This window comes from Podarcis erhardii (genome assembly GCF_964252035.2).
Source record: "Podarcis erhardii genome assembly, chromosome: 12".
Taxonomy (NCBI): Eukaryota; Metazoa; Chordata; class Lepidosauria; order Squamata; family Lacertidae; genus Podarcis; species Podarcis erhardii.
Genome location: NC_138513.1, coordinates 47066063 through 47093243, shown reverse-complemented (window position 1 = coordinate 47093243; position 27181 = coordinate 47066063). Strand labels below are relative to the sequence as shown.

The window sequence follows — 27181 nt, the reverse complement described above, 5'->3', positions numbered from 1 at the left end:
CTTTGGGTTTTTCAGGACATGAGAAGACACCTATGATGGTCACAGCGCTGTGGCATCTCATTCAGCCAGTCCTAGGATTAGGGGGACCCTGTTCACCAACATCCAACTCAGAGCTAGGAACTTGGTCCAGCTCCTTAGATGGGAACACTTTAGCTTCTGAATCACAGTCCTGGTCACTACTGGATTCCACAAGGATCATTGGAAAGAGAAAGATATCTGTGCTTCACTGTCTCATTTAAACCAATGGGACTTAGAAGTTCTTACTCTGGTTGTGGATGGCGCTGTGGTCTAAACCACTGAGCCTCTTGGGCTTGCTGATCAGAAGATCGGCAGTTCGAATCCGTGCGACAGAGCTCCCGTTGCTCTGTCCCAGCTCCTGCCAACCTAGCAGTTCAAAAGCACGCCAGTGCAAGTAGATAAATAGGTACTGCTGGAGCGGGAAGGTAAACGGTGTTTCTGTGCGCTCTGGAGTACGTCACAGTGTCCCGTTGTGCCAGAAGCAGTTTAGTCATGCTGGCCACATGACCCGGAAAGCTGTCTGTGGACAAACACTGGCTCCCTCAGCCTGAAAGCAAGATGAGCGCCGCAACCCTATAGTCACTGGGCTTAACCATCCAGGGGTCCTTTACCTTACCTTTACCTCTGGTTGAATCATGTCCTACTTCCTGGAGAAGAATGTTGTTGTTGTTGTTGTTGTTGTTGTTGTTGTTGTTGTTGTTGTTGTTGTTGTTGTTTAGTCATTTAGTCGTTTAGTCGTGTCTGACCCTTTGTGACCCCATGGACCAGAGAATAGCACTCGGCTAATTTTTCTCAAGGCAAGGTATGTCTTACATACAGTGGGAAAGTGATCTGACCTTAACAATTTGGTGCAGCTAATACATTTACAATACAATCCGAGATGTGACAATTCAAAAGCAAATACTATTGTGTTCAGTGGGACTTACTCTTAGATTGCAAACTTGGTCAACTTGGACTTTCATATTTGAAATCAATATTTAAAGCGCAAGAATAAAACATCTTGACAATGTGACATCAGCAGAAGAGATTTTCCTTAGGTCTTAAAAAACAGGTGGTATTTTCCTTAAAATCTAAAGAACAATGTTAATATTTAGTCCAGCAAGTCAAATTCCTATGAAATCCTGTGATTGTTAATATTTGTGTGTATAGGTAGTATAACTACAATATGTGTCCTATTAAAAGTATTAATACTCCTATTAAAATCAGGATGCTCCTACCTGGTTAACCAATTAATATTAGTATGGAAGTGTACACCGAGCAGCTACAATTTCTAAACAGCCGTTTATATTTCACCTTATAATGGTGCTCTGCCTTCATAACTAATGGGTACAGTGACATGGATTTCCTTTGAAAAAAATCCCTGCTCCTAAATAATCAAAAATCCAGTGCACTGCTATGATCTCTGTGCATTATTCTGGTACCCGTTGCAGCTGAATGTGCACCTGACTCCTTCGGAAAACATTACATGAGAGGCGATGTGAGGGAATGTGATACAGTGGTGCCTCGCAAGACGAAATTAATCCGTTCCACGAGTCTCTTCGTCTTGCGGTTTTTTCGTCTTGGGAAGCACGGCTATTAGCGGCTTAGCGGCTATTAGTGGCTTGGCTTAGCGGCTTAGCGGCTATTAGTGGCTTAGCGGCTATTAACGGCTTAGCGGCTTAGCGGCTATTAACAGCTTAGCGGCTTTAAGAAAAAGGAAACAAACTCACAAGAACTCGCAACTGGAAGGATTTTTTTTATTTTGTAAGAACTCGCAAGACGTTTCGTCTTGCAAAGCAAGCCCATAGGGAAATTCGTCTTGCGGAACGACTCAAAAAACGGAAAACTCTTTCGTCTTGCGAGGCATTCGTCTTGCGAGGCATTCGTCTTGCGAGGTACCACTGTATTTGGATCTGTGTTGGCAGTCATCAAGTGCTGAACGTGCCCGTGTGAATTAGCCCTTGATTAGTCTATCACAGGAATAGGCAAACTCGCCCCCCAGATGTTTTGGGACTACAACTCCCATCATCCCTAGCTAACAGGACGAGTGGTCGGGGATGATGGGAATTGTAGTCTCAAAACATCTGGAGGGCCAAGTTTGCCTATGCCTGGTCTATCACATATTGGAGTCTAGGCATGCATTTTGCAGAGGGTTCAGAGTGCCCTTGTTAACTGACTACTGAATTTGAAATCCAGGAAGGATGAGACAGAGGCTTGCATTCAGGACGCTGCACTGAAGACTGCAAGCAGAGGTGTTGCGACACAGGAGACCGTTGGACTTGCACCATTCATGAAAGCATTGATATATCTTACGAGATATCAGCATGTCCAGAAACATGATGCAAATTTGTCTTTCAAACCCTGGCTTTCTTGGAAGCCACTAGGCGTAGTTCCTGATTGGTTCATGATGGGATTAACTGTGCTCCCGAGTTAGTGTAATACGGTGGCATTGCACAGGGTCATCTAGCAGTCAGGACTCGGTGCTTTTGCTCCTGTGCTACCGGGCACTCTGTCTTCCCTAGAAACCTAACTGATTAAGAACAGGAGGAGCAGATGCAAAAGAATTCAGGGCTTTCTGTACTCTTATCAGTTGTGCAAAAGGGATGCAGCTACACCTAATAAACTGCTAAACCCCTGCTAAAATTCCCCCTTTTGTGCAACTGTTACAGCAGTCCTGACCTCTTTTTCATCTGACCACTCTAGTTGTCTTTTGACTCCACAAGCCAATCCCTGGTCACCTAGTCCAGCGGTTCTCAACCTGTGGGTCCACAGATGTTGTTGGACTACAACTCCCATCATTCATAGCTAGCAAGGCCAGAGCTCAGGGATGGTGGGAATTGTAGTCCAACAACATCTGGGGACCCACAGGTTGAGAACTGCTGACCTAGTCCTAATTGATAAATCTACTATACACCTTACCAGCTAGTTGGCTCAGATCTAGGGTTTTGCAAGCTTCTGCTATCTAGCATTATGTTTTACAAGGTAACCTCATTATGTTGCAAATGGATTGGAGAAGGTTTTGATTTTATAATTCCTTCCTTTCATCTAGGAAGCTTAACTTCTTGGTATTTTCCTGCCATTGGGTGTGTTGGGTTCCTCTGCTTTGCTTCTTTGACTGTTCATCAGGAATGAAGAACTTCTGGTCCAGTGTTTCTCAAACTTGGGTCTCCAGCTGTTGTTGGACTACAGTTCCCATCATCCCTAGCTAGCAGGGCCAGTGGCCAGGGATCATGGAAGTTGTAGTCCAACAACAGCTGGAGACCCAAGTTTGAAGACTGTGCCTGGTTCCTCAGGTTTGCTATCCCTACTGTACAGAGGGCACTTACTCTTCTCACTTCCTACTTTGGATTTCTCGGAATAGTAAAGAATCCACAACAGATTACTGTTTTATGTAGCTCCTTGCTTCTCTACTTCTCATACCCATAGTATGAATAATAATCTCATAATACAAGACTCCTGATAATCTAGGTTACAAATGCACTTCAAATCATGGTTACGTTAACTGGTTTGTGGAGATAAGATAAGCTCACCCTGGGCCAGCAGGGGGATACTGTAGATAGTTTTCACTCAGGTCCACATATGCAAATAAGGGATTGAAAGTGACGTTCAGTGATTGGATAGTTACAGAAAGTTGTTACAGTTGCGTTGTAGTGGAGCTCTATATAAGCAGGCTGGCTGAACCCTTCAGTTCAGTTCAGTTCTGGCCTGTGAATAAACAAGAGCTGTTTGAAGAATTGCTGTGTCGTCTGATATGTTCACCCACAACTTAGCAATAAGCACAGTTAGAATGAGCAATGGTTTGTATCAGGAACTAAAACAGGAAAATGGTGCTGCTGAAAGGAATGGACTTCACATGAATGGCTGACACCTGACTAGGACATTGGGGTTTGCTAGAGAATACTCTTCTTCCTCCAGCAAAGGAAAGTTTACAAAACACACTTTAATAAATAATGTTCAGATGACCTGAATTTTCTCCCTCAGCAAAAAAAGAGAACTTTTTAATTTTAATATCAATATGGGCAACAAGAATCTTTCTTTCTCCTTGCCTTTGCAGGATGTGTCCTTGTGGTGTCCATAATAGAACAGCTTGCTCAAGTCCACAATTCTACAGCAAAAGAAGCTCTGGAGAGGCTCTGTCACTACTTACCTGGTAAAAAAGCAATGTACCATATGTTGGTCTGTTCAGTGATTATTATGAATTCACACTTATGACTGCAAATGTTGCACTGCTATTATTAGTCGCAACTTGGCTTAATGCAACTGAAGGCTATCAAAGCGTTATACATGGGACCTATTTTTACTTCCTTAATTTGACAGCAATTCAGTGTTTATCTTGTTTAAGGGTGCAAGAATAGCACTAGTGATTCAGAAAGAGGGCCATTGTATGTAACCAGTAGAAATGTGGTTCTTTCTCTGTATTCCTTTAGGCTAGCAGTTCTCATTTTTTTTCTCTGGGCCACACTTTCAAAATACAGTGGTACGAATGCCTCGCAAGACGAAAAACGTGCAAGACGTAAGAGTTTTCCGTTTTTTGAGTCGTTCCGCAAGATGAATTTCCCTATGGGCTTGCTTCGCAAGACGAAATGTCTTGCGAGTTCTTGTGAGTTTGTTTCCTTTTTCTTAAAGCCGCTAAGCCGTTAATAGCCGCTAAGCCGCTAATAGCCGCTAAGCCGCTAATAGCCGTTAAGCCGCTAAGCCGTTAATAGCCGCTAAGCCGCTAATAGCCATGCTTCGCAAGACGAAAAAACCTCAAGACGAAGAGACTCGCGGAACGGATTAATTTTGTCTTGCAAGGCACCACTGTAAATATTTGCTCGTGCCGCACTGATTTCTTTCGTTTCTCTGTTCAAACAGTGATTCTGGATCACAACTAAGATTGTCCTCAGCATCACTTGATGCTTTCGCTCCCAATTTGAAAATATATCTCCCCATCTTCTGCAAATGAAAACATATTTTGATACTATACTATACTATACTGTACTGTTCTGTACTAAAATGTTTAAATGTTTCTTTGAAGAGTCTTTGAATCTTCCTGCCACACTTGCCACCTTCTCTTGCCACACCCTTTGAGAACCACTGATTTCGGATGTAGATGGAGAGGATTATTTGAGTGGTTCCTGTTGGGGAAATGTGTATTGCGCACATAGAAAAGTATCGTGCAAGGGAGAAGACTAAGCTAGAGCACACATCCCTGACATTAAAAGTTTATATATGCAGGGGGGTTTTGGTTGCCCCAGTCCATTCCAATATGCGTTTCTAAAACATGAACTGTCTGCAGTGGTACAACACAGAGAAAACGAACTATTCTACACTGGTGCATGCTGAGATTGTGTGTATTTAGTGAGTTATTGTCAGGGCTGCCTCTAGGTCCCAGCTCACAGAGGACCAACGCCAGGCTGATATTATGTACAAAAGTCTTTATTGAAGTATAGTTTCCATTTTAAAGCCAGAGCATGCAACCCTACGTCTAGACTCTAGATCGGCGAAGTCCTATCTGAATCACTTCCCCTTCCGCACCAGTTTAAGATCCTAGCCCTGCTCCACCTTCTGCGCTGCTCTCTCCTCCTCTGGGTCCTCCTGCCCTCTGGGGCATTGCCCTTCCTGGACTCTTCCGACGCTGAGTCGCTTAGCTCCTCCCCTTGCCTCCGGCGTGCTTTAGGACCCGGTTCCCAATCCTCACTCTCTGCTGTCCCGCGCTCCTGTACATTTGAACTTGCTTCTCGCGCCAACCCAGTGACCTTTCTCCTAACCGTTACACTGCTTCTATCACTGCTTCCCTCTTCCGTGACACTGGCCGGATCTGACCTCCCCTCCGTTGTACGACTCTCCGAGGAAGGCGTGGTCAGCTCTGCCTCGTCTTCTCTCCCTGGTGGGGGAAGTACTGGTCCCGATGCCTGGGACCCTTCCCCCCCACTCTGCTCTGGTGGGGAAGCTGGTCCTGATCTCCAACTACTACTCTGGGAGTCCCTGCTCCCCCCTTGCTCCTGGGGCGTTCCCCTTGGGACCCCCCTACCCCTGGCCACTGGCGCTCCCTTCTGTGAATCTTCCGATTCGCTGGAGAGGCTCATGGAATCCCTCGGACCACTGTCTCCTCCTACACTGCCCTCTGATTCCTCGCCCTCGCTCTCCATTTCCCATCTTCCCTGTGCCTCTGCTCCTGAGCCCCTGACAGTTATTATTAACTTTTTTGATTTATTATTATTATTATTATTATTATTATTATTATTATTATTATTTTCTGGCTTGGAGATGAAGAGATGAGGGAGAGATAAAAAAGAGAGGATGCGCCCAGGTCACAGTGGGAGTGTGTCTCGCAGAGTCCTCTCTAGCCAACTTACATGAAAACTCTTTGAGCTTCTGCTCCAACCATGTGCCTATCTAGCAATACAGGAATTGTTGGTTTGATTGCACTTTACATATCCCACACCAAAGTAGAGTAACAAAAAGCACCAGTAGAAGAATAATCAGAGGCAGCAATGTCTTACAAAGTACTCGCTTTGGGGACGGACCCTACCTAGATTTTTAGAAGAACTGGACAAATGAATGGAGGAAGTGCTCCATCACTGACAATTTGCTGTTACGGGAAAATGTCATGACACCTCCTTGACAGATGCTGGGGGAGAGCTTCAGGGGACGGATCCATCACGTTCTGCTTATGAGCTTCCCAGAGGAATCTCACGGGTGATTCTTCCGTTCTTATGCTAATCTTCTCCTACTGCTACGTCTCCTAAGCCAGTCATAGTTTTTGAGGAGTGGCAGTTAGTCCTTTTGAATATTTATGAACAGGATTTGTTATGCCCATAAGAATTCTGCGCATTAAAAATTATTGTAGCCAGATGATATTTTATGTCTCCTTTCTCAATGTTGTGGCAAGAGAAGGAGCATGGCTAAGGGATGTGTGTGTATTATAAATGCACAGCTCTCCGTCTGTTGTTCTTTGTAGGAGGGCATGTTAGGGAATTGAACATCTCCAATAACTTGCCTTTTTGGCAAACATTTCTAGCAGTGCTTTAAGGAACCCATTTTCTCCCAGCCTTCTCCTTAGCTTTATACTAGCAGCATGATAAGAACAAGGAATCTAGTGTTAGTCAAGGGCACAATTTTAATTGGCCAAATTAAACTTATGCAGATTAACCATAATGTGAAAAATGGACAGAGAGGAATTCTCTTTATAAAGAAGGACAATGAGATAGGCTAAAAGCTCAGTTGAAATACAGATGACTCATCTCAGATCAGAAGGAACAACTGTGTGCTTTGAAGTTTCATAAAGAAATTGTATGACATGATTCTTTTCTTTCTTTAAAAGATGTTTTTCTTCTTAATTTTCTTCTTTTACATCTTGCCACCTTGCACCTAGAACATTCACCATGCTCTTTTAAAGCTACTGAGAATGTAGGCTTTTTTAGCAGCTGTACTTGTACTTTTGTACTTGTTTCTGTATCTGCATATTTACTGATCCAAAATACTTGTTGCATGCTACCCCAGTCTCTGAGAGGTGTACATCTGACTGTTTAAACCCATTTGTACCTATCTTTCCTTGCTTCCTTTAAAATAACCTGTGATATTCATTAACTAATTAACAGTGGTTTTTAGAGTGTATTACAATTGGAACTGCAAAGTTTAGTTGGTAATCAGTAGGTTAATCAACTAAAGATTTATGGTGGGGGCAAATTTTAATGGGTGAGGCCATGAATGAGTTTGAAGGGCACTTAAATATATACATTTGTGGATATATATCCTGGTTTCAGTGTGCTGCTTTTAATGTGGGGGCAAATTTTAATTAGTGAGGCCAAGAATGAGATTGAAGCCCACTTTCGTTTGTTTTTAATTATTATTGTGTCTTTGCGCTGTGTGATCTCAGGGGGAAAAGAATATATTAAAGATAACCTTTCTGTCTTTCACATGAGTGATAGCAACGAAATCATCTCAACAGAAAAGGCAGCTACGTTAAGGCCTTACTAATCTGCAAATCTGTTTAAATGCAATTGTTTACATGATCACTCGGTTTAAAGGTAGCTAAATAGTCAACTAATAAATCGTCAGCCAGTGGACAGCTTTAGTCCATTTATCCTCACAAAAATCTGTTGGGTAGTTTAGGCTGCAAGATTCCTTGCTCAAGGCTGACCAGGGCTCATCCACATTTGCGCTTGTCCCGTTTCAAGAAAACATAGGTATGAGTCGTTTTCCACTTGCTCTGCTCCTTCCCCAGGGAAATCCTGGTCCTTAGCTCTAAATCAAAGCAAACATCAATCTGGAGAAAATACGAATTGCCATTTGCTCTAAATGAGCACTGAAGACATACCACGCAAATATCCTGCTTTGAGTAGGACATTCTGGATTGACAGAAGCCATCCCGGAAGCTTCCTGTAACAGCATAGCTGTCAACCTTGCCCTTTTTGGTGGGAAATTCCCTTATTCCAGCGCCATTTCCTGCTGCTTCCCGCTACTATCCCGGATTGTTAGATATCCCGTAGACTGTCCCCAGGACAGGTGAGGCTGCTGATCCCTTATTTTCGAGGCTGCTGATCCCATATTTTCAAATCTAGTTGACAGCTATGTGCAACAGGCCAATGCTGAAAGTTGTATCAACGGAAGTATAGTGTCTTCTGATTGAGGGAAGTCATAGTCCTGCTCTATTCTGCCTTTGTCAGACCACACCTGGAGTCCTGTGTCCAGTTCTGGAAGCCACAATTTAAGAAGGCATTTGACAAGGTAGAATGTGTGCAGAGGAGGGTGACCAAGATAATAATGGGTCTGGAAGCCAAGCCGTATGAGGGACAGTTGAGGGAATTTGGTATGTTTAGCCTGGCAAAGAGGAGATATGGTAGCCATCTTCAAGATGGAAGATGGAGCAAGCCTGTTTTCTCCTGCTCCGGAGGCTAGGACCCAGACCAATGGATTCAAGTTTTTAACTAAACAGGAAGAGCTTTCTGTTTGACAGTGGAATTGGCTCCCATGAGAGATGGCAGACTCTCCCACCTTGGTGGTTTTTATGCAGACGTTGGGTGGCCATATGTCATATATGATCTGGTTGAGATTCCTTCATTGCAGGGAGTTGGACTAGATGACACTCAGGATCTCTCCCAACTCTACAATTCTATGAAACAGGATGCTGAACTAGAAAGACTTGCTCTGTTCCTGCAGGGAACCTCTTGGCTTCTTAATGGCATTTTGGTGTGTTCAAATAGTATTTTAAGTATGTGCACTCACTTTTTAAATGTGGTGTTTTCCAGAAAAGTTTCACTTACAAGGGGCATGCATTTTGACCGCTGAAATATTTGGACCACATATAATTAAGTTGTGAGTATTAGCGCGTCATATAAGTAAGTAAATATGTATGCTAAGTAGCCATTTTATACAGAGGCTAAAATATTCATTTCCAGTTGGTGCCTGACAGGTGTCCAGATTCATCTCATCCATCATTTTATTTACGTTGTGAAGTTGCTTGTTGTTTACCCTTATTATACCTATCAAAATCTTTCTGGGTTAGTCGTTCTCCTTCACTTTTTTAAAGGGAACCATAATAATGACATAGGTAAAGGGTAAAGGGACCCCTGACCATTAGGTCCAGTCGTGGCCGACTCTGGGGTTGCGGCGCTCATCTCGCTTTACTGGCCGAGGGCGCTGGCGTACAGCTTCCGGGTCATGTGGCTGGCATGACTAAGCTGCTTCTGGCGAACCAGAGCAGCGCATGGAAACACCGTTTACCTCCCCGCTGGAGCGGTACCTATTTATCTACTTGCACTTTGACGTGCTTTCGAACTGCTAGGTTGGCAGGAGCAGGGACTGAGCAACAGGAGCTCACCCCGTTGCGGGGATTCAAACCACTGACCTTCTGATCAACAAGCCCCAGGCTCTGTGGTTTAACCCACAGCGCCACCCGTGTGACATAACCAAGCTTAAATGAAGTTTCATCACACCAAGAAAGCCAATGATGTAGGACAGAGGTTTTCAACCTTTTGAGCCCCTATGGCACCCCTATGGGGCTCAGGAGCCCAGTTGCCTGCAGAGCTGGCAGCCTCTCATCCCTTTTCAAAAACCCTCGCTTGTGGAGTGTGTCCTCAACCTTGTCTCTGCTCCCCTCTCCTTGGGAGTCCTCTGGGCGGCCGCAGATGCCACTCCTGGCCTCTGAGTTGCCCCTCCCTCGGCCCCAAATAGAGGTGCCTCTTCAACCTGCCCAAGCACCCCTGGGTGAGCTCTGGAGGCACCATTCGCCTGCAGAGCTTGCAGCCAGGGCTGCTGCAACAAACAGCTGTGCAAGCCTTTGGGAGGCAAAGACATGAGAGGGCATCAGAGGAGAGAAGCAAAGAGGGACAGAGGCCAGTGTTGCTCGCAGCACCCTTGGCCATCATTCAAGGCACCCCAGGGCACCACAGCACACTGGTTGAAAACCACTGTTGTAGGGGGCAGGACCTTAGAAATAGGACCATAGGAACATAGGAAGCGGCCTTTTACCGATTCAGAACTTTGGACCATCTAGCTCAGTATTATCTGCAGCGGCTGTTGGGCTCTCAAGGGTTTCCGACAAGAGTCTCTCCTAGCTCTGCCTGGAGATGCCAGGGATCGAATCTGGAACCTTCTGCATGAAAAAGCAACTGTTCTGCTGCTGAACTACGCCCTTCCTCAGATATGTGCATGTGTGCAATACCTAACACATATTTGAGGATCCTCTGTGTTGCACCAAAATATAAGAGGATGTTTGTATAACACAGCTCTGTGCTCTCTCGTTTGACAGTGGAGTTGCTTAGCAATTATTGGTGTGCTGGTGAACGTAAGTTGAACTGTTCTAGCTAAACTAGCTTGCAGTTAATGTAATTTTCTTCTTGTTTCCAATTTCTGACCTTAATCCCAGCATTTCAGAGCCTTGTAAGCTAATGTAACCTCCTTTCAGGTTAGTGTTGGTGAAGTGAAAGCTTGGTGATTATATAATTATATATCTTTTGAGTACATAACCTAAAAATGAAGCAGTTCTTCTATAATCAAGTAATTCAGTAATATCATATTGATTAATATAGAACACATTCAACAGCGAGTCTGACCAAGATTTGGTAAAAGTCAAGAGGATCACTGAGATCCACCAATATGAAACTCAGTGGTACACTTTTAGTCTTTGTCTTTCCTGTAATTTGCTAAAATAGGGGCAGCCATTCTGATGTTTCATTCAAGCACAGCATTATCCACTGCTGCAAAAAGGTTTAGAATCTAGGGCTGAAAATAATCACAACCCAGTCAAAATCACCGAGCTATGGTCAAACGGGCCTATATTAAGATCCTATATGGATCTTGAATTGTTTTTGTTTTTTTAAGATTTACATTTCCACTGAAGGAGCTGGTATTTAGTCAAAAGAACCTAACTGAGTCTTTGCTTTTTGGCATCATTTCCTTTCAGGATGGAGCACAAAATGAATCCAGATGTGGTGTGCCATTCCATTGGCTTGTGCAAACGAAAGGCAGGCCAACCATTTTGTCACCTGTACCCCCCTCCTAAGGTGAGTTCTGCTGGGAAATGAAAAGCCATCTTTAAATTTCTTCCTTCCAGTAGCACCTTAAAGACCAACTAAGTCAGTTCTTGGTATGAGCTTTCGTGTGCATGCATGTTTTGACTATGGCAAATTTCGTGTGCATGCATTTCGTGTGCATGCATGTTTTGACTATGGCAGACCAACACGGCTACCTATCTGTAACTGGAACTATGGAAGGCACCACATTGAGCCACATGAAATGGAAGTCCATCGAAGAAGTGTGCATGCACACGAAAGCTCATACCAAGAACTGACTTAGTTGGTCTTTAAGGTGCTACTGGAAGGAATTTGTTTTGTTTTGACTATGGCAGACCAACACGGCTACCTATCTGTATTTAAATTTCTTGTTCGTAAGAGTCTATCCAAGAAAGAGGGCATCACTTTTTCAGTCTCAGAACCACTGATACATCAGTGAACAACTTTTAATCTGAATGAAGCATTGGTTGGTCAAGCCAATGGTCAAGTGCGTTAAAGATTGCACCTGTCACTTGGTAGCTTTCTTCATGCTTGTATTTTACCTTTCTTGCATCCCCTTTTGTTCATTCATTCATTCCATTTTCCCCCTTACTTTTCTTCCAAGAAGCTCAGCAAGGTCCCATGCCTCCCTCCATTTAATCTTCACAACACCCTGTGATTTAGATTAGGCTAGGAGATAGTGATTGGTTCAAAGTCACTCCCAGCATCTTTGCAATGGTTAGACTAGCAAATACCATTTTATTTCTAGAACAGTGTAACTGTTAAATTTATAGCAAATCACATATCAGTTCTATTTAATGGCATTTCTACTGGAGAAGAGATAGAACACCTTCCTCGTTCCCTTAGAATGGTAATAGCACCCACCCAAAAGGTGCCAGAACTGAGTTCTGGGGAGTTCCGGCTGAAAAAAGCCCTGGTAGTAACTATATTGGATGCCTTAAAAAAGAAAAAAGAGAAAGAGGAACTCAGTCCACTGAGGGGAGGTCAATCTATAACTGCTAGTCATGACTGCTAAGTGCAACCTCCTTGTTCCAAGGCAATATGCTTCCATTTCAGAGCTGTTGTGGAATGCTATAGGGTACAGCTGTGTCCCTTTTGTGAGACTCCCAGAGGCAACTGGCTAGATGTTTAAAAATGCAAAAGCATGATCTTTGATCCAAGGCAACAAGGCAATTTTTAATATTCTTTAAAATATCTTGATTTGCTCTTTGTAGTGGAATTAAACCTCCGTGGCTCATGGGCATGTTAATAAAACATTCAGAATGGATGTAGGCAGTGGCGTAGCATGGGTTGTCAGCACCCGGGGCAAAGCAAGTAATTTGCGCCCCCTAACCCGTGAGCCAGGTAGGGGCAGAGAGCTGCGAGTGCGAGCGCCCCCCCCCAGATGTTGCGCCCGGTGCGGCCGGCCCCCCCTGTACCCCCCACGCTACGCCACTGGATGTAGGTACCATTGAAATAACGATCATACCACAAGAGTTGCAGTGTCTGGTTCATGGGGACAGCTCCAGGCTTTTGTGCAGTCTCTTTGCAGCCGCTGGGAAGCTCGGCATTTCTTAGGGCCTGCCATTCCGGCCGTCCAAATGCCTAGGCATACTGAGCACTCAAGCAGAAAGAGAACTTTTGTTTCCCTGCCTTCCCTTCTGGCGAGAGATACTTCACTTGCTTCATGGTTTGTTCTCAGGCTGCAGTGTGACATTTGACAGAATCGGACGTTACACAGTGGCAGCAAACGTTGAACAGAATAACATATAGCAGCTTCCCCCCCAAAAGGCAGATAATTTTCTATACAAATCTGCTTTGCTTGTAACCAGCTGCCCATGTCATGGCCTAGAAGGCAAAACCTTATCATGCACCTACTGAGATCATGGCATCAAACACTCTTTGATACCCAGGACTATGGCTTAATTCACACATTATTTCTTCCTGCTCTGTTGACTCATTCCTGTGGTTCAGGAGTGGTCTTGTGCCCCTTCCTTCCTCCACACAAGACCTGAAATGTGTGAACTAGGGACTTTGCATTCGTAGCTGTACACGTATGGCTTCTTTCCCCTTGAAAAACTGTAGGAAATTATGGACTGGAAAAGGAAAGTTGGAAAGATCCCTCTATGCAGGGATTAACTGACTTTTGGAATATGGACTTGGGTCAGGAGGAGATTGGAGCTCGGGGGGCCTTTGGAGTTGGAGGAATTTTGAAATATGCCCTGAAATACTTTATGGATTCTAGCTTTAATTGTGGAAATTTGGCTGACCTGTTGAGAGGGAGTGGAGGTGTTGTTGGATTGGAGTTTCCTCGAGATCTGCTCTTTAGCATAAAAGAATATGAAGAAGAACTGCAGAAGGGACGTGGAAGAGAGTTAAGAGCCTCGGACATAAGATCTCCAGGTTGATGGACTGTATGGAGTGGACAGAAGTGTCTGGCAGAGCCCAAGACCGGGGAGAGGAGATGGTGGAAGAAGATTGGAAGATTTAAAGTTTATATATAGAAATATTGTAAAATTAATGAGTAACAGGAAAATGTTGGAATGAATTTTTATGGCCTTAGTAGAAATGCCATAAGGAGTTAAGCTTAAATAAGTATACTAATTTTAATGGAATTAAGTTTAAAAATAGGTTAAGATGTTTATATGATAGAAAATGGAGAAAGATGGAAAAGATTTGCTGAAACAATTAATGGAAGTGGAATACAAAGAGGGAGGTGAGAGGAGGTCAATGATATAAGGGCATGAAAGTTAGAATATGGAAAAGGTATGATGTATGTTTTTAAATTGTTTTTGTTTTGTTTTGTTTAGTTCATTGTGTTAGATAATGTCTTAAGGTTGTGTTTTGTATGGTTTACATATTGTATTGTATTGTTTTATTTTTTCTTGATCTTCTTGTCCTTTTTTCCCCCCTCTTGTCTTTTTTTTTTGCTTTTTAAAAAGTAATAAATATTATTTTTTTAAAAAAGAAAGAAAGAAAAACTGTGGGAAATTATGTTGCTATTCCAACTACAGTCATACCTTGGGTTAAAGACGCTTCAGGTTAAATCTTTTCAGGTTACGCTCCACGGCGACCCGGAAGTAACGGAATGGGTTACTTCCGGGTTTTGCCGCTCACGCATGCGCAGATGCTCAAAATGACATGTGCATGCGCAGAAGCGGTGAATCACAACCCGCCCACGCGTAGATGCAGGTTGCGTTCTGCTCATGTTGCGAACTGGGCTCCGGAACAGATCCTGTTCGCAACCAGAGGTACCACTGTATAGGTAGCCATATGTCCTGACTGAGGCAGTCAGCTCTGCTACTGTTCTAAACTGTTCTTGTTCTTGTTCCATTACGCATTCTTTTTGGCCTGGTCTCTTCTCTGAAATAGCTTGACATGCTAGTCTCCAACTGCCCCGGAAATGCCAAGACTGTCATAAAATCCCTAAAGCTGTTGCGGCTTCTTGCTTTGTCATGCTGAGTCCCAAATCCCCATCTTTGTTGAGGTACGTGAACTGGAAATGGCTTCACGTTGGGAGAAGAGGTGGGAATAGAGAGCGCCAACTGAGGCCACCTTCTCCTCCTCCTCTGACACCTCCTTTGCCGCCATTCCTGGGAGTCAGAGGGAAGAGTCTTGTGCCGGGTCCGAGGGATGGAGCCAGGCCAGCCAGCCCACTGGGAGAGTAGCAACAGGCTGCCACGGGAGGCTGCAACTCTCCGGTCTGGCGGGCCCCTAGCCACTCACCCAGCTGGCCATGCCAAATAAAAACAAGGAGGAGAAAGTGAGCCAGGTCAGGTGTGAACCAGAACCAAACCAGTAACTTGTAATGGCAACCAGTTAGAAAGGTGTGCCCCCCCCCCTGTATTCCAATAGTTTCATTCAAAAAGTGGTTTCAGCCTTTCAGCTCTTTGGATTGAAAGCTAGCAATTACATTCTTCTTCTGTATTATAGAAGGCCATAGTAAACAAACAGATGGTCCTTTTTTAATTATTTCCATTAGGCAGAGTGCGCAGAAATGTTTATGATTATTCATTTATTTAGATTTCTAACCCACTCTTCATTAAAAAATAATCTCAGAGCAGGGTATGATATAATAAAGCTAATGCATAATAAAATATAAGTTGTGTGAAACAAATATAACTTTAAAACACCATCAGCATCGTATGATGCTGTGTTATATGTTATATAATAATAGTATGATTCCCCCCCCCCACTATTAATAGCTCTCTTATTCTCCATAAAGCCATTTCTTGGAGAAGCTCCACAAAAATGTCATGAAGTCCATTGCACTTCCCAACAACCAAAATGGCCACAACTAAAAAGCAACTCCAGTTGGCTCCTTATTACATTTTTCCAGTCTAATGTGATTAGGGTGATGCAGAACTAAAACCAAATCATTATCCTTACCTTAATACTTTATTGTAAGTGGCCCATTACCAGTGCCACCTTAATTAGTAGGACGGTGTGACGGACAGCAGAGTCTGGTGCTGCAGTACCCCTGAATTCCACCAGAGGGCTGAAGCGTCTCTCTGATTGGCTACCAGAAGGGGGTGGAGCCAGCACTTTGGGAGGGCGAATAAAAGGAATTGTAGCTTTGAGGAATAGAACTCTCAGCACCCATAAACTACATTAAGAAACTACATTTCCCAGGGTTCTTTGGGGGAAGCCATGACTGTTTAAGTGGTATGATACTGCTTTAAACATATGGGGCCAAAAGATTAGAATCTACCTTTCCATAATTAAAACCAAATTTTGGCTGAGACTTTTTGGAAGCACGTAAAAGAATAAAGAAAAGAGTATTGACAGATACTTGCTGTTGCACAGGACCAGGCCATGCATGAGCGAGTTGCTGGATGAAATCAGAATGTGGTTTCAAGATCTCTGTGGACTCCGTTCAGGGCAGTTCTTACAGATCAGTGGAGCTGTTGACAAGTACCTAGAGATGTCTGCAGATTAAAAATGAGTCCCCTTGCCCACTCCAGTTAAATCCAGGTGGCCTGCTGTGTAAGCTGTGCTTTAATATTCTTATTTTTCCAGTTTGGAGCAGATCCAGTGAGCGTTGACGAAGATTCTGATTCCTACATTGAACACTCCATAGGTTCTTTCATTTTAACGCATGGAGATATTGTCCCTGCGTAGGAAAAGAGGAGGTGAAAGTGAATTTAATTTGTAGTTCCTTACCCCCATGGGGAAATGGACAAGCTTTTTACTGCAGCTGTAGCCTGTGATACTTCACCGTGGGATGGTTGGGGAGCTTGTGACCCTCATGGGTAGGCAAACTAAGGGGGCCGGATCCAGCCCAATCACCTTCTTAGTCCAGCCTGTGGATGGTCCAGGAATCAGCGTGTTTTTACATGAGTAGAATGTGTCCTTTTATTTAAAATGCATCTCTGGGTTGTTTGTGGGGCATAGGAATCCATTCATTTATTTATTTTTCAAAATATAGTCCGGCCCCCCACAAGGTCTGAGGGACAGTGGACCGGCCCCCTGCTGAAAAACTTTACTGATGGGAAGTGTCCAAAAACATTTAGCAGACCAGAGGTTCCCCACCTCTCTGGTATAAGGGATTCTGTTTCACTGAGCATACTTCCACAAACTCCCGTAAGCGCACTCCAAAATCTAATCTCTGAATACCACCCAACAGAAGTTTGTTTTCTGTGGCTAGCAAAGCTTACTTCGGATATGAACTGTCAGCCTTAAGCAGATTTATATTCCCTAGCATGGACCAAAAAAAGGAGCTTGCAGCGAAGTAAATGAACATTTACAAATGGAATGTGATGGAAGGTAATCAAATAATTGATGATGGATCCAGAAAGAGATAATTGATTGTGCCCTTGCTAAGCCTCAAAAGGTAGGAATTTTCAGTGTGTCAATAGGAATAATATGCTGCTTTCCTTTTCTGTTTTAGATGGGCTTCAATGTGGCTATAAAGGAATCAGAAAGAATGTCTGCAAATCAGTTCAAGGTAAGAAAGGCTATTTTCACCATGATTGTGCCTAATCAGAACTGGTTAAGTCTGAAGCCAGATGAATATGAAATGTTCCTGAATAAACATTAAGCATTGTGGAAAGCCTTGCTTTTACTGCTGTGTGAAGAAAAATGTAACCATTAAGGATAAAGGAATAACAACAAAAAAAGATATTGAAATGGGGACCCAAGATAAAAATATATATTAAACACAAAAGAGATGTCTAGGTGTCGGGGGAGTTAATTATAGGAACTTCAAATGTTCTACTAAAAGATTCTCAGGTAGAAATTGTCAGTTACAGACATTTATCCCTGGTAAGGATCCATTGCTCTGCGCTTGCTATCCTCCTCCTTTTCTCCTTACTCCGGTTTTGACAGTATGTAAAGAATAGTGGTTTTCCAGTTTAACACCACGCGCTCTTCCTTCCAATTTATATATGTTTATTTATTTATTTTGCTATGGCCTAAGTTTTAGCTCAGTGGAGAAAAATTGCCTTCACCTTTTCGGATCTGACCAATTCTGACGCATGTGTCAACACTGCTGAGCTAGATGGACCAGTGGTATTATTTTATTTTATTTTATTTTATTTTATTTTATTTTATTTTATTTTATTTATTTATTTAACTAACTTCCATATCTCCCATTGTCAGAGAAAAGGAGGAAGTTTATGACATAGACTACAAAGTCAATACATAACATGATACCTGTCCAATATAAGAATCAAAACAGCTATATAAATGCAATTATGAGAGGAGGAAATACATAACAGCAGTGGTATAATACAGTATGATATCAATCCTGGCATGACTGCACTGGTTGCCAATTAATTTTCGTGCCCAATTCAGAGTGCTGCTTTTGACCTATAAAGCCTTAAACACCACAGGACTGCAGTTCTTCAAGGATCGCCTCTTCCCTGTATGAACCAACCGGGACCCTACAATCATAATCTGAGGACCTTCTTTGTGTGCCTCCTCTACCAGAGACCCAGAAGGTGGGAAAAAAATGACTGGGACTTTTCTGTGGTGGCTCCTGTTTGTGGCTCATCAGGGGCATCATAAATAAATGCAAATTCTCATAATAGCAGCAGCATAAAAAATAAGGGGGGACGCGAGTGGCACTGTGGTCTAAACCACAGAGCCTAGGACTTGCCGATCAGAAGGTCGGTGGTTTGAATCCCCACGACGGGGTGAGCTCCCGTTGCTCGGTCCCATCTCCTGCCAACCTAGCAGTTCGAAAGCAAGTCAAAGTGCAAGTAGATAAATAGGTACCGCTCCGGTGGGAAGGTAAACGGTGTTTCTGTTCGCTGTTCTGGTTCGCCAGAAGCGGCTTAGTCATGCTGGGCACATGACCCGGAAGCTGTCTGTGGACAAACGCCGGCTCCCTTGGCCTATAGAGCAAGATTAGCGCGCAACCCCAGAGTCGTCTGTAACTGGACCTAATGGTCAGGGGTACCTTTACCTTTAAAAAATAAGGGAGGGAAAGATCAGCAGCAGGGTATGTAAAATACAAAAAAGAAAGAAAGTGCAAACACAGAATCTTCACTCTAACCAAAAGTAGCTCTAAATCATGGCACCAACACAGAAAATGTCTGACCCTCCCAGCTCTCACCTGAGACCTTTCCTTCCCCTTCCCAGTTTCTCCACCATGGGAACATTTTCCTGTGCTGCTAAATTCCTACATTACTTTCCCATGCTTAGGCATTCACTGCTGCCTTTAAAATTGAGATGAGGGTGTAAAACATTGCATGGGAAGATGCTGTTTGAACTCCAGGTATGCTGATCTCATGTTACCTAGTAGCATAGGAGGAAAGCAAATCTGTTTGCCTTCGGGCTAGATATATTTTCACTTTTATGTTTCAGCTGAGCTGTATGGTTTGCTCCCTGTTTTCTGTGGGTATTTGATTGCAGTGCAAATGGTTTTCTTTTCTTTCTTTTTCTGCTGTTTGCAAAGGAATTGTGATATTGCTTCTTCCCAGGTTATTGCTGTGAAGCTGGTCGCGGAAGTAAAAATGTAGATTTCTAATTAATCCCTAGGTTAATGCTGAACAGTGATGCCAGGGCAATAAACAACACCCTGTAAATAAGCATTTTCATCTCAAGTTTAGAAGCAGCTGGAGGCATGTGAGCATCCTGTGTGAGTGTCTGGAGGCGGTTGGAGGATGGATGGCGGCTAATGGATTGAGGTTGAATCCTGACAAGACAGAAGTACTGTTTTGGGGGGACAGGGGGCGGGCTGGTGTGGAGGACTCCCTGGTCCTGAATGGGGTAACTGTGCCCCTGAAGGACCAGGTGCGCAGCCTGGGAGTCATTTTGGACTCACAGCTGTCCATGGAGGCACAGGTCAATTCTGTATCCAGGGCAGCTGTTTACCAGCTCCATCTGGTACGCAGGCTGAGACCCTACCTGCCCGCGGACTGTCTCGCCAGAGTGGTGCATGCTCTAGTTATCTCCCGCTTGGACTACTGCAATGCGCTCTACGTGGGGCTACCTTTGAAGGTGACTCGGAAACTACAACTAATCCAGAATGCGGCAGCCAGACTGGTGACTGGGAGCGGCCGCCGAGACCACATAACACCGGTCTTGAAAGACCTACATTGGCTCCCAGTACGTTTCCGAGCACAATTCAAAGTGCTGGTGTTGACCTTTAAAGCCCTAAACGGCCTCGGCCCAGTATACCTGAAGGAGCGTCTCCACCCCCATCGTTCTGCCCGGACGCTGAGGTCCAGCGCCGAGGCCCTTCTGGCGGTTCCCTCATTACGAGAAGCAAAGCTACAGGGAACCAGGCAGAGGGCCTTCTCGGTAGTGGCACCCGCCTTGTGGAACGCCCTCCCATCAGATGTCAAAGCGATAAATAACTACCTGACATTCAGAAGACATCTTAAGGCAGCCCTGTTCAGGGAAGTTTTTAATCTGTGATATTTTAGTGTATTTCTGGTTTTTATGGAAGCCGCCCAGAGTGGCTGGGGAAACCCAGCCAGATGGGCGGGGTACAAATAATAAATTATTATTATTATTATTATTATTATCTTCAGATAATTATTACCTGCTCTGCTGCCACAAATTGCCTGGAGGGAGAGGGATGAAACATGAACTCAGCAGAAGTTGCACATCCAAAGCTTCAGCCCCATCTGCACCATAAATTGAAAGCAGTTTCATACCACCTTAAAAAGTCACGGTATCCCCCAGAGAATCCTGGGAATGCTTGTGCTCAGAAGTCTTGGGAGACCTCTATTCCCCCAAGGAGCTACAATTCCCAAAATTCCCCAGGGAAGGTTAGGTAAAGGTAAAGGGACCCCTGACCATTAGGTCCAGTCATGGCCAACTCTGGGGTTGTGGCGCTCATCTCGCTTTATTGGCCGTACAGCTTCTGGGTCATGTGACCAGCATGACTAAGCCACTTCGGGCAAACCAGAGCAGCGCACGGAAACGCCGTTTACCTTCCCGCCAGAGTGGTACCTATTTATCTACTTGCACTTTGACGTGCTTTCAAACTACTAGGTTGGCAGGAGCAGAGACTGAGGATGGGAGCTCACCCCGTCGCAGGGATTCGACCCGCTGACCTTCTGATCGGCAAATCCTAGGCTCTGTGGTTTAACCCACAGCGCCACCCGCGTCCTGGGAATGCTTGTGCGTAGAAGTCTTGGGAGACCCCTATTCCCCCAAGGAGCTACAATTCCCAGAATTCCCCAGGGAAAGTTATTGACTATTAAAACTACTCTGAGAATTGTAGCTGTGTGAGGGGAATAGGGGTTTCCTAACAACTCTCTGCACCCTTAGAAACCACAATTTCCTTTGGGGAAAGTGGTATGACGCTGTTTTGGCTGTATAATGCAGATGGGGCCTTAGTCTCTTTCCAGATGATACCTTTATACTGCAGGACTTGCCATCTGCAGATTCAGCTCAGAAGGACCCTGTCCAAGACCAGGGGAGCTACTGGCAGTCAGTGTAGACAATACTGAGGTCAATGGAACAGTGGCCTCATAAGACAAGTTTATGTTACATCAATGGTGAGGTTGTGTGACTAAGGACCAGAACTGTTGCTTCCAAAGCTTCATATGGAAGCTGCTATGTGACTTTCCAACATGTCGTCTTTTGAAGCACCAGAACCGCGGATGCTCTTTTGCAACATGGCTCATCTTCTCTCATGGCAGACACTTTGCCTTTTGAGCAAATGAAGATAAAGCTTTTTTTCCATTTTTTCAGCCCATGCAGAAGAAGCTCTGGCTGTGGGGCCACTTAAATATAGTGGTTGGACAGAGAGCTGAACTAGCAGGAGCTGGATTTGAATCCTTGCTCAGGTCTGAAACAGCCACACAGAGAAGAGATCAGGGGCACAGACAGTAGCAACATCCAGAACAGTTCAAGGCCCGGTTTCAGGCAACCAGGGCTCCTGCAAAGCGCAGGTCAAGGAGTAGTCGAAGTGAACCAAGATTTCAGTAGACATTTTCCCAGCAATGCTGGTGGCATTTTGGAATGTGTAGGAAGGAGTAGACTAGCAGCGGTGCCTGTCAAAAATATGAAGTGTTTGATGTTAATGCAACTTTGAGAAGTAGATTTTTAATCTACTTAAAAATTTGAAGCCGAAAAAGGGAAACTTTTTTAATGCTACTTACAGATAGGTTTAGACATAAGTATGTCAGTGAATGTGGTGCGGGGGGGGGGGGGGATGCAGTGCTTTATATTTATTCAAAGTGGGAGTTTCTCCTCCCGCACAGTTTCCAGATTGGCTTGTCTTCCTATCTGAGCTGCCTTTAATTTCAAAGGATTCATAGCACAAATGCAAAATGTCACGACTCAGTCTGAAGCTGAAAAGGGAGTAAGTTTTCCAAAAATCCACACCCGCCCAGAGGGCTTTAAGAATATATCCTGGAGGTTATGTTCACATGAGCAGGGGGAAATAGTGGGTATAGCCAGGGGGGTGGGGGGATGCGCCCCCTAAATCAAGTAAATAAATAAAAATACTTAATGGATCAGTTGTGTAAGATAACTTGGTGCTGCCCCCCCCCCAACATAAATCCTGGCTACACCTATGTGTTCCATACAAACACACATATACATAAATACAAATTACTATAATGAAAAATCATGCCTACATGATTTAGAAAATGCAACCATATTCTGGTTGTAGCACATGTCTCAGAATGTACTGTGCTGTTATAGTGGAAGGGTTATATGAAGACAGCCGATGAATGACCAAAAAAAAAAAGTTACATTGTGTTTTGCTATGGTAACTGAGTATAGGAGTAATTTTTTGTGCCTTTTGTGTTGCATCCCGTAGAAAGGGAATATATAAGCCATATGGGATTTTTCTCTTTCCTTTGTATGCATGGTTATCTGAGTGTATTGTCTGGAACTTCCACCCAAAAATGCTGGTTCCTCTGTCAGGTTATCAGGGCAAATGTGCCTGTTTCATTTTTCCACAGCAAACCTAATGCAAAGTGAATAGTTCACAGTTCTTCCACGCTCCTTATATGCTTCAACATCATGAAATGCAGCAAATGGACAAAGGGCCATTATTCTTTTAACATGACAAATTATATGGTTCTAGCCTGGAGCTTATCACAGTGGTCCCAGATTTTGAAATGATCGGCTCTTCAGATGATTGAATACATGTACCATGGATTTATTTGAGGATGGGTGCCCAAATGATGGACATTCATAAAGATTTATGGCATGCGTACCTGCATGCATACAACCCCACCAGCAATGAAAACCTCATAACTTGAGGGCAGTTCATGCCTTTTATATCCTAGTGATGAATTTCAACAGATGAATTTATTGTTTTCATATACAAGATGAAATTCACCGTTTATCAAATCACATTTTAAATAGGAAAGCCTCTTATTTCAATGACAGCATTTCCCATCGAGGGAAAGAAATATTTTTCTCCTCTCTTAATATTTTAAAGGTAGAGTTGTTGTGCTTTTGAATGTGAATGTTGACGGTAGTCAAGCTGAAATTTCAGTCACGCATAGCCCCAACCACCAAGGTGGTTTTAAACATTTGTGCTGAGAAGGTTTTCGTTCCCTCCCTCCTCTTGGATCTAAGGCCTGCTAAGCTCGCCAACTCTGGAAGGCTCTGGGACGCTCTCCTGAGATCATACGAGTCCCTGCAAGATCTTGTGCAAGCATCACAAGGAAGGCTGAGAGCACAAAAGCTCTTTTCTTAAACCACAGAGCCTAGGACTTGCCGATCAGAAGGTCAGCGGTTCGAATCCCCGTAACGGGGTGAGCTCCCGTTGCTCGGTCTCTGCTCCTGCCAACCTAGCAGTTCGAAAGCACGTCAAAGTGCAAGTAGATAAATAGGTACCGCTCTGGCGGGAAGGTAAACGGTGTTTCCGTGCGCTGCTCTGGTTTGCTAGAAGCGGTTTAGTCATGTTGGCCACATGACCCGGAAGCTGCACGCCGGCTCCGTCGGCCAGTAAAGCGAGATGAGCGCCGCAACCCCAGAGTCGGCCACGACTGGACCTAATGGTCAAGGGTCCCTTTACCTTTAGGGATGCGGGAGGCGCTGTGGGTTAAACCACAGAGCCTAGGACTTCCCGATCAGATGGTCGGTGGTTCGAATCCCCGTGACGGGGTGAACTCCCGTTGCTCAGTCCCAGCTCCTGCTAACCTAGCAGTTCAAAAGCACGTCAAAGTGCAAGTAGATAAATAGGTACCACTCTGGCGGAAAGGTAAACAGCGCTTCTGTGCTCCTCTGGTTCGCCAGAAGCGGCTTAGTCATGCTGGCCACGACCCGGAAGCTGTACGCCAGCTCCCTCGGCCAACAAAGCGAGAGGGGTCCCTTTACCTTTAACCCAAGTAGATACAGTTCAAAAAGACCAGGGTGCTGGTTTGGCTTGCTGGCTCTGGGAGTGCTAAACATGATTTTATTGTATACACATAACCCTTGGAACCAACCCCCCATAAAATGAGGGATTACTATATGGCATCTTTTTTTAAAAAAAGTCTTTGTCTAGAAATAAAAACCAGGCTTTATTTTTTTTACTGCAACATTTCATGTCCCTCTTGTTGGTAACATCCTCAGTCCATCCTCTGTAGGTCTGCTGTGTTTGTCACATATGGGTTAATGTACGGTATTGCTTATTTTCAGCATAGCTCTTAAGGGGCTTTAAAAATATTTTGAAGTGGGAAAGTAGGGCTGCATGTGAAGGCAAAATGTTGGACACCTGTTATTTCTGGTGTTAGCTGCCCTGAGCCTGGTCTTGGCTGGGGAGGGCGGGGTATAAATAATTTTTATTATTATTATTTATTATTATTATTATTATTTTGACCATTGCATTCAGGCTCTTCCATTACTGGGAAGCATTGGGCCAGAAATTAACGTATCATAAGTAACTATGAGGAGGAGTTTTTTGTATTGTAAGTAACGTACATCAAACACCAGCATAAAATTAAGAATTTAGGCGTGTTAAAGTTTGAGAAGAATGTTTCCATTGCTGACTTTCTGCACAGCTGTGAATTTGTTTGAATTCTGTTTAGCCCAGGAATTTAGAAATACAGCCATGTTAGTTCCCGAAGGTCGCAAACCCAGAAATGACTGTTCCGGTTTGCGAACTAGTTTTGGAAGTCGAATGTCCGACGTGGCTTTCGTGGTTTCCGACTGGAGCTTCAGGAAAGCCCCCCTGGTTCCCTCTCCTTCCCCTTCAGAAGACTGCTCATCTTGGAGCAACCCCTGATCCCCTCACAGGGGCCAGGCGAGGATGAGGCCGGGTGCTAAGCAGGGTAAGAAGGGGCCCTGGTAGAAGGGCCCCCAGAGAGCCTTCCCTTTCCCCTAGGGCAGGCGGGTCAGAGGGTGCCTCAAGGTCTCAACCCCTTTCTTCAGGCCCACATCCACCCTCTCAGACAGGCGGTCCCAAGGGGGTGGGCTCCCTTGGGAATCACTGCCCCTCCCACTTCGGCAGCATTTGGGACGCAAGTGCCCCTGGGTGACCCGTGTCGGGCAGCCACTCGGTCCTCTCCTTCCACCTTCATGAGACACCTTCAATTCCTCCTTTGGAAGAATAGGTGGTTGACCTGGCCATTGCTGAGATACATCCGACATCATGTGAAATATACTCGGAGTCGAGAGTGGATTTCATGCTCTTTATTCAGCTCATAGTGGTGAGGAGGAATGGAAGTTCCCCCAGAATGTCTGCCTTATATACATTATTTACACAATGGGCCCCCCATGATTGGCTAATTCCGGGATTCTCCTGTAGGCCAATCAGGTTGTGGATTTCCTTCTACCTGGAGCTGGATTGGGTTGTTCCTGTGGACCAATCAGACTGGTGCATTCTGGATCCTATTGTTCTAGGACCAATCAGACTGCTGCATTCTGGATCCTGTTGTTCTAGGACCAATCAGACTTCTGCATTCTGGATCCTGTTGTTCTGGGACCAGTCAGACTGCTGCATTCTGGATCCTGTTGTTCTAGGACCAATCAGACTTCTGCATTCTGGATCCTGTTGTTCTAGGACCAATCAGACTGCTGCATTCTGGATCCTATTGTTCTAGGACCAATCAGACTGCTGCATTCTGGATCCTGTTGTTCTAGGACCAATCAGACTGCTGCCTTTTGGATCCTATTCAACCCAGTGCATAACACCATGGATTCCAGTTTTCCCCTACGCTGGTACTTGGCGTGATAAGTTCCTTCTCTCTAGGCAGAATTGGGATCTGGCCCTCCCAGGTGCTGCATGGAGGGGAGGCTATCGGATGCTGAATCTGGGAGGGTTGCCCAGAGGTCTAGGAGACTTTTGGTCCAGGGGCCTCCTTTTTTTTCTTCCCTTCTCAGCCCATATCAGGATTATTTCCCTTCTTCCCTTCACCTGGACTAGTTAAAGGAGCCAGTAGGGACCTTTTCTTTCATGCAGTGAACAAGAGGGGCATGTTCCTTTGAAATCACTGTGTTCCTCTCCTGTTCCTTAAGTTGTTCTTATGTGACTATACAGTTACTTGCTCAAGAACAGGTTGAAGTGGAGCAAGGGGCTTCTCTCTCCCCCAAAGTATCCTCAAAGGTTTTTTTAGAGACTTCCTGCCAGTGGTGAGATGGGCAGAGACAAACCCACATCCTGGATCCTCGTTCTAGCCTACAGAGAAGGAACTAATCATGCTAAGTACCAATGTTTGCTTTTCTCCCCCTAGGAAAACATTCATCGGTTATCAGGCGTGTGTTCAATTCCTTTTCTAAAGCAGCTGTGTGAGAAAATCCAATCGTATGTATTATTTTCTTTTTTTAAAAAATAAATAAATCTTTATGCTACCCATTGATTAAAATATATTTTTAGTTTACTGCAGAAGGTACATATTGCTCAGCAGCCCAGGACACACACACACACATACACACACACACACCACGTCTCAAACAGCATAACTCCTCCCCATTATATTCTCTGAAAAAGGAGATATAATCTGCCGGACATTGTTGGTGCCACAAGAGCCCTTTGAACACTTACAGATCAAAATGCTGTATTCATAGCTATATTGTCATTTGTTCTCCATGTGCTGATGTTAAATGCATTTTTAAATCTTGCTGCCCATGTTGGCTTTGTGACTCAGTTCCACTATATAGAAGGCCTAGATGCTGGAAATCTGTTAATAACCACTTAGTACACAGGTTATTAGTACACAGGTTAGGGACGCGGGTGGCACTGTGGGTTAAACCACAGAGCCTAGGTCTTGCCGATCAGAAGGTCGGCGGTTCGAAACCCCACGACGGGGTGAGGTCCCGTTGCTCAGTCCCTGCTCCTGCCAACCTAGCAGTTCGAAAGCATG

At 44.4% G+C, this 27181-nt stretch overlaps 1 protein-coding gene across 7 annotated transcripts in view; it reads left to right on the top strand.

Annotated features, from left to right (window-relative positions):
* The window catches only part of AOAH (acyloxyacyl hydrolase), a 98586-nt gene that overhangs the window by 23786 nt on the left and 47619 nt on the right, over positions 1-27181 (top strand). For all 7 annotated transcript variants that reach the window (XM_081834802.1, XM_081834801.1, XM_081834803.1 and 4 more), the window contains 5 exons: positions 4052-4147; positions 9231-9297; positions 11387-11486; positions 17365-17421; positions 26552-26622. In XM_081834802.1, coding sequence (XP_081690928.1) covers positions 4052-4147; positions 9231-9297; positions 11387-11486; positions 17365-17421; positions 26552-26622 — 391 coding nt within the window. The remainder of the gene's footprint in view (positions 1-4051; positions 4148-9230; positions 9298-11386; positions 11487-17364; positions 17422-26551; positions 26623-27181) is intronic.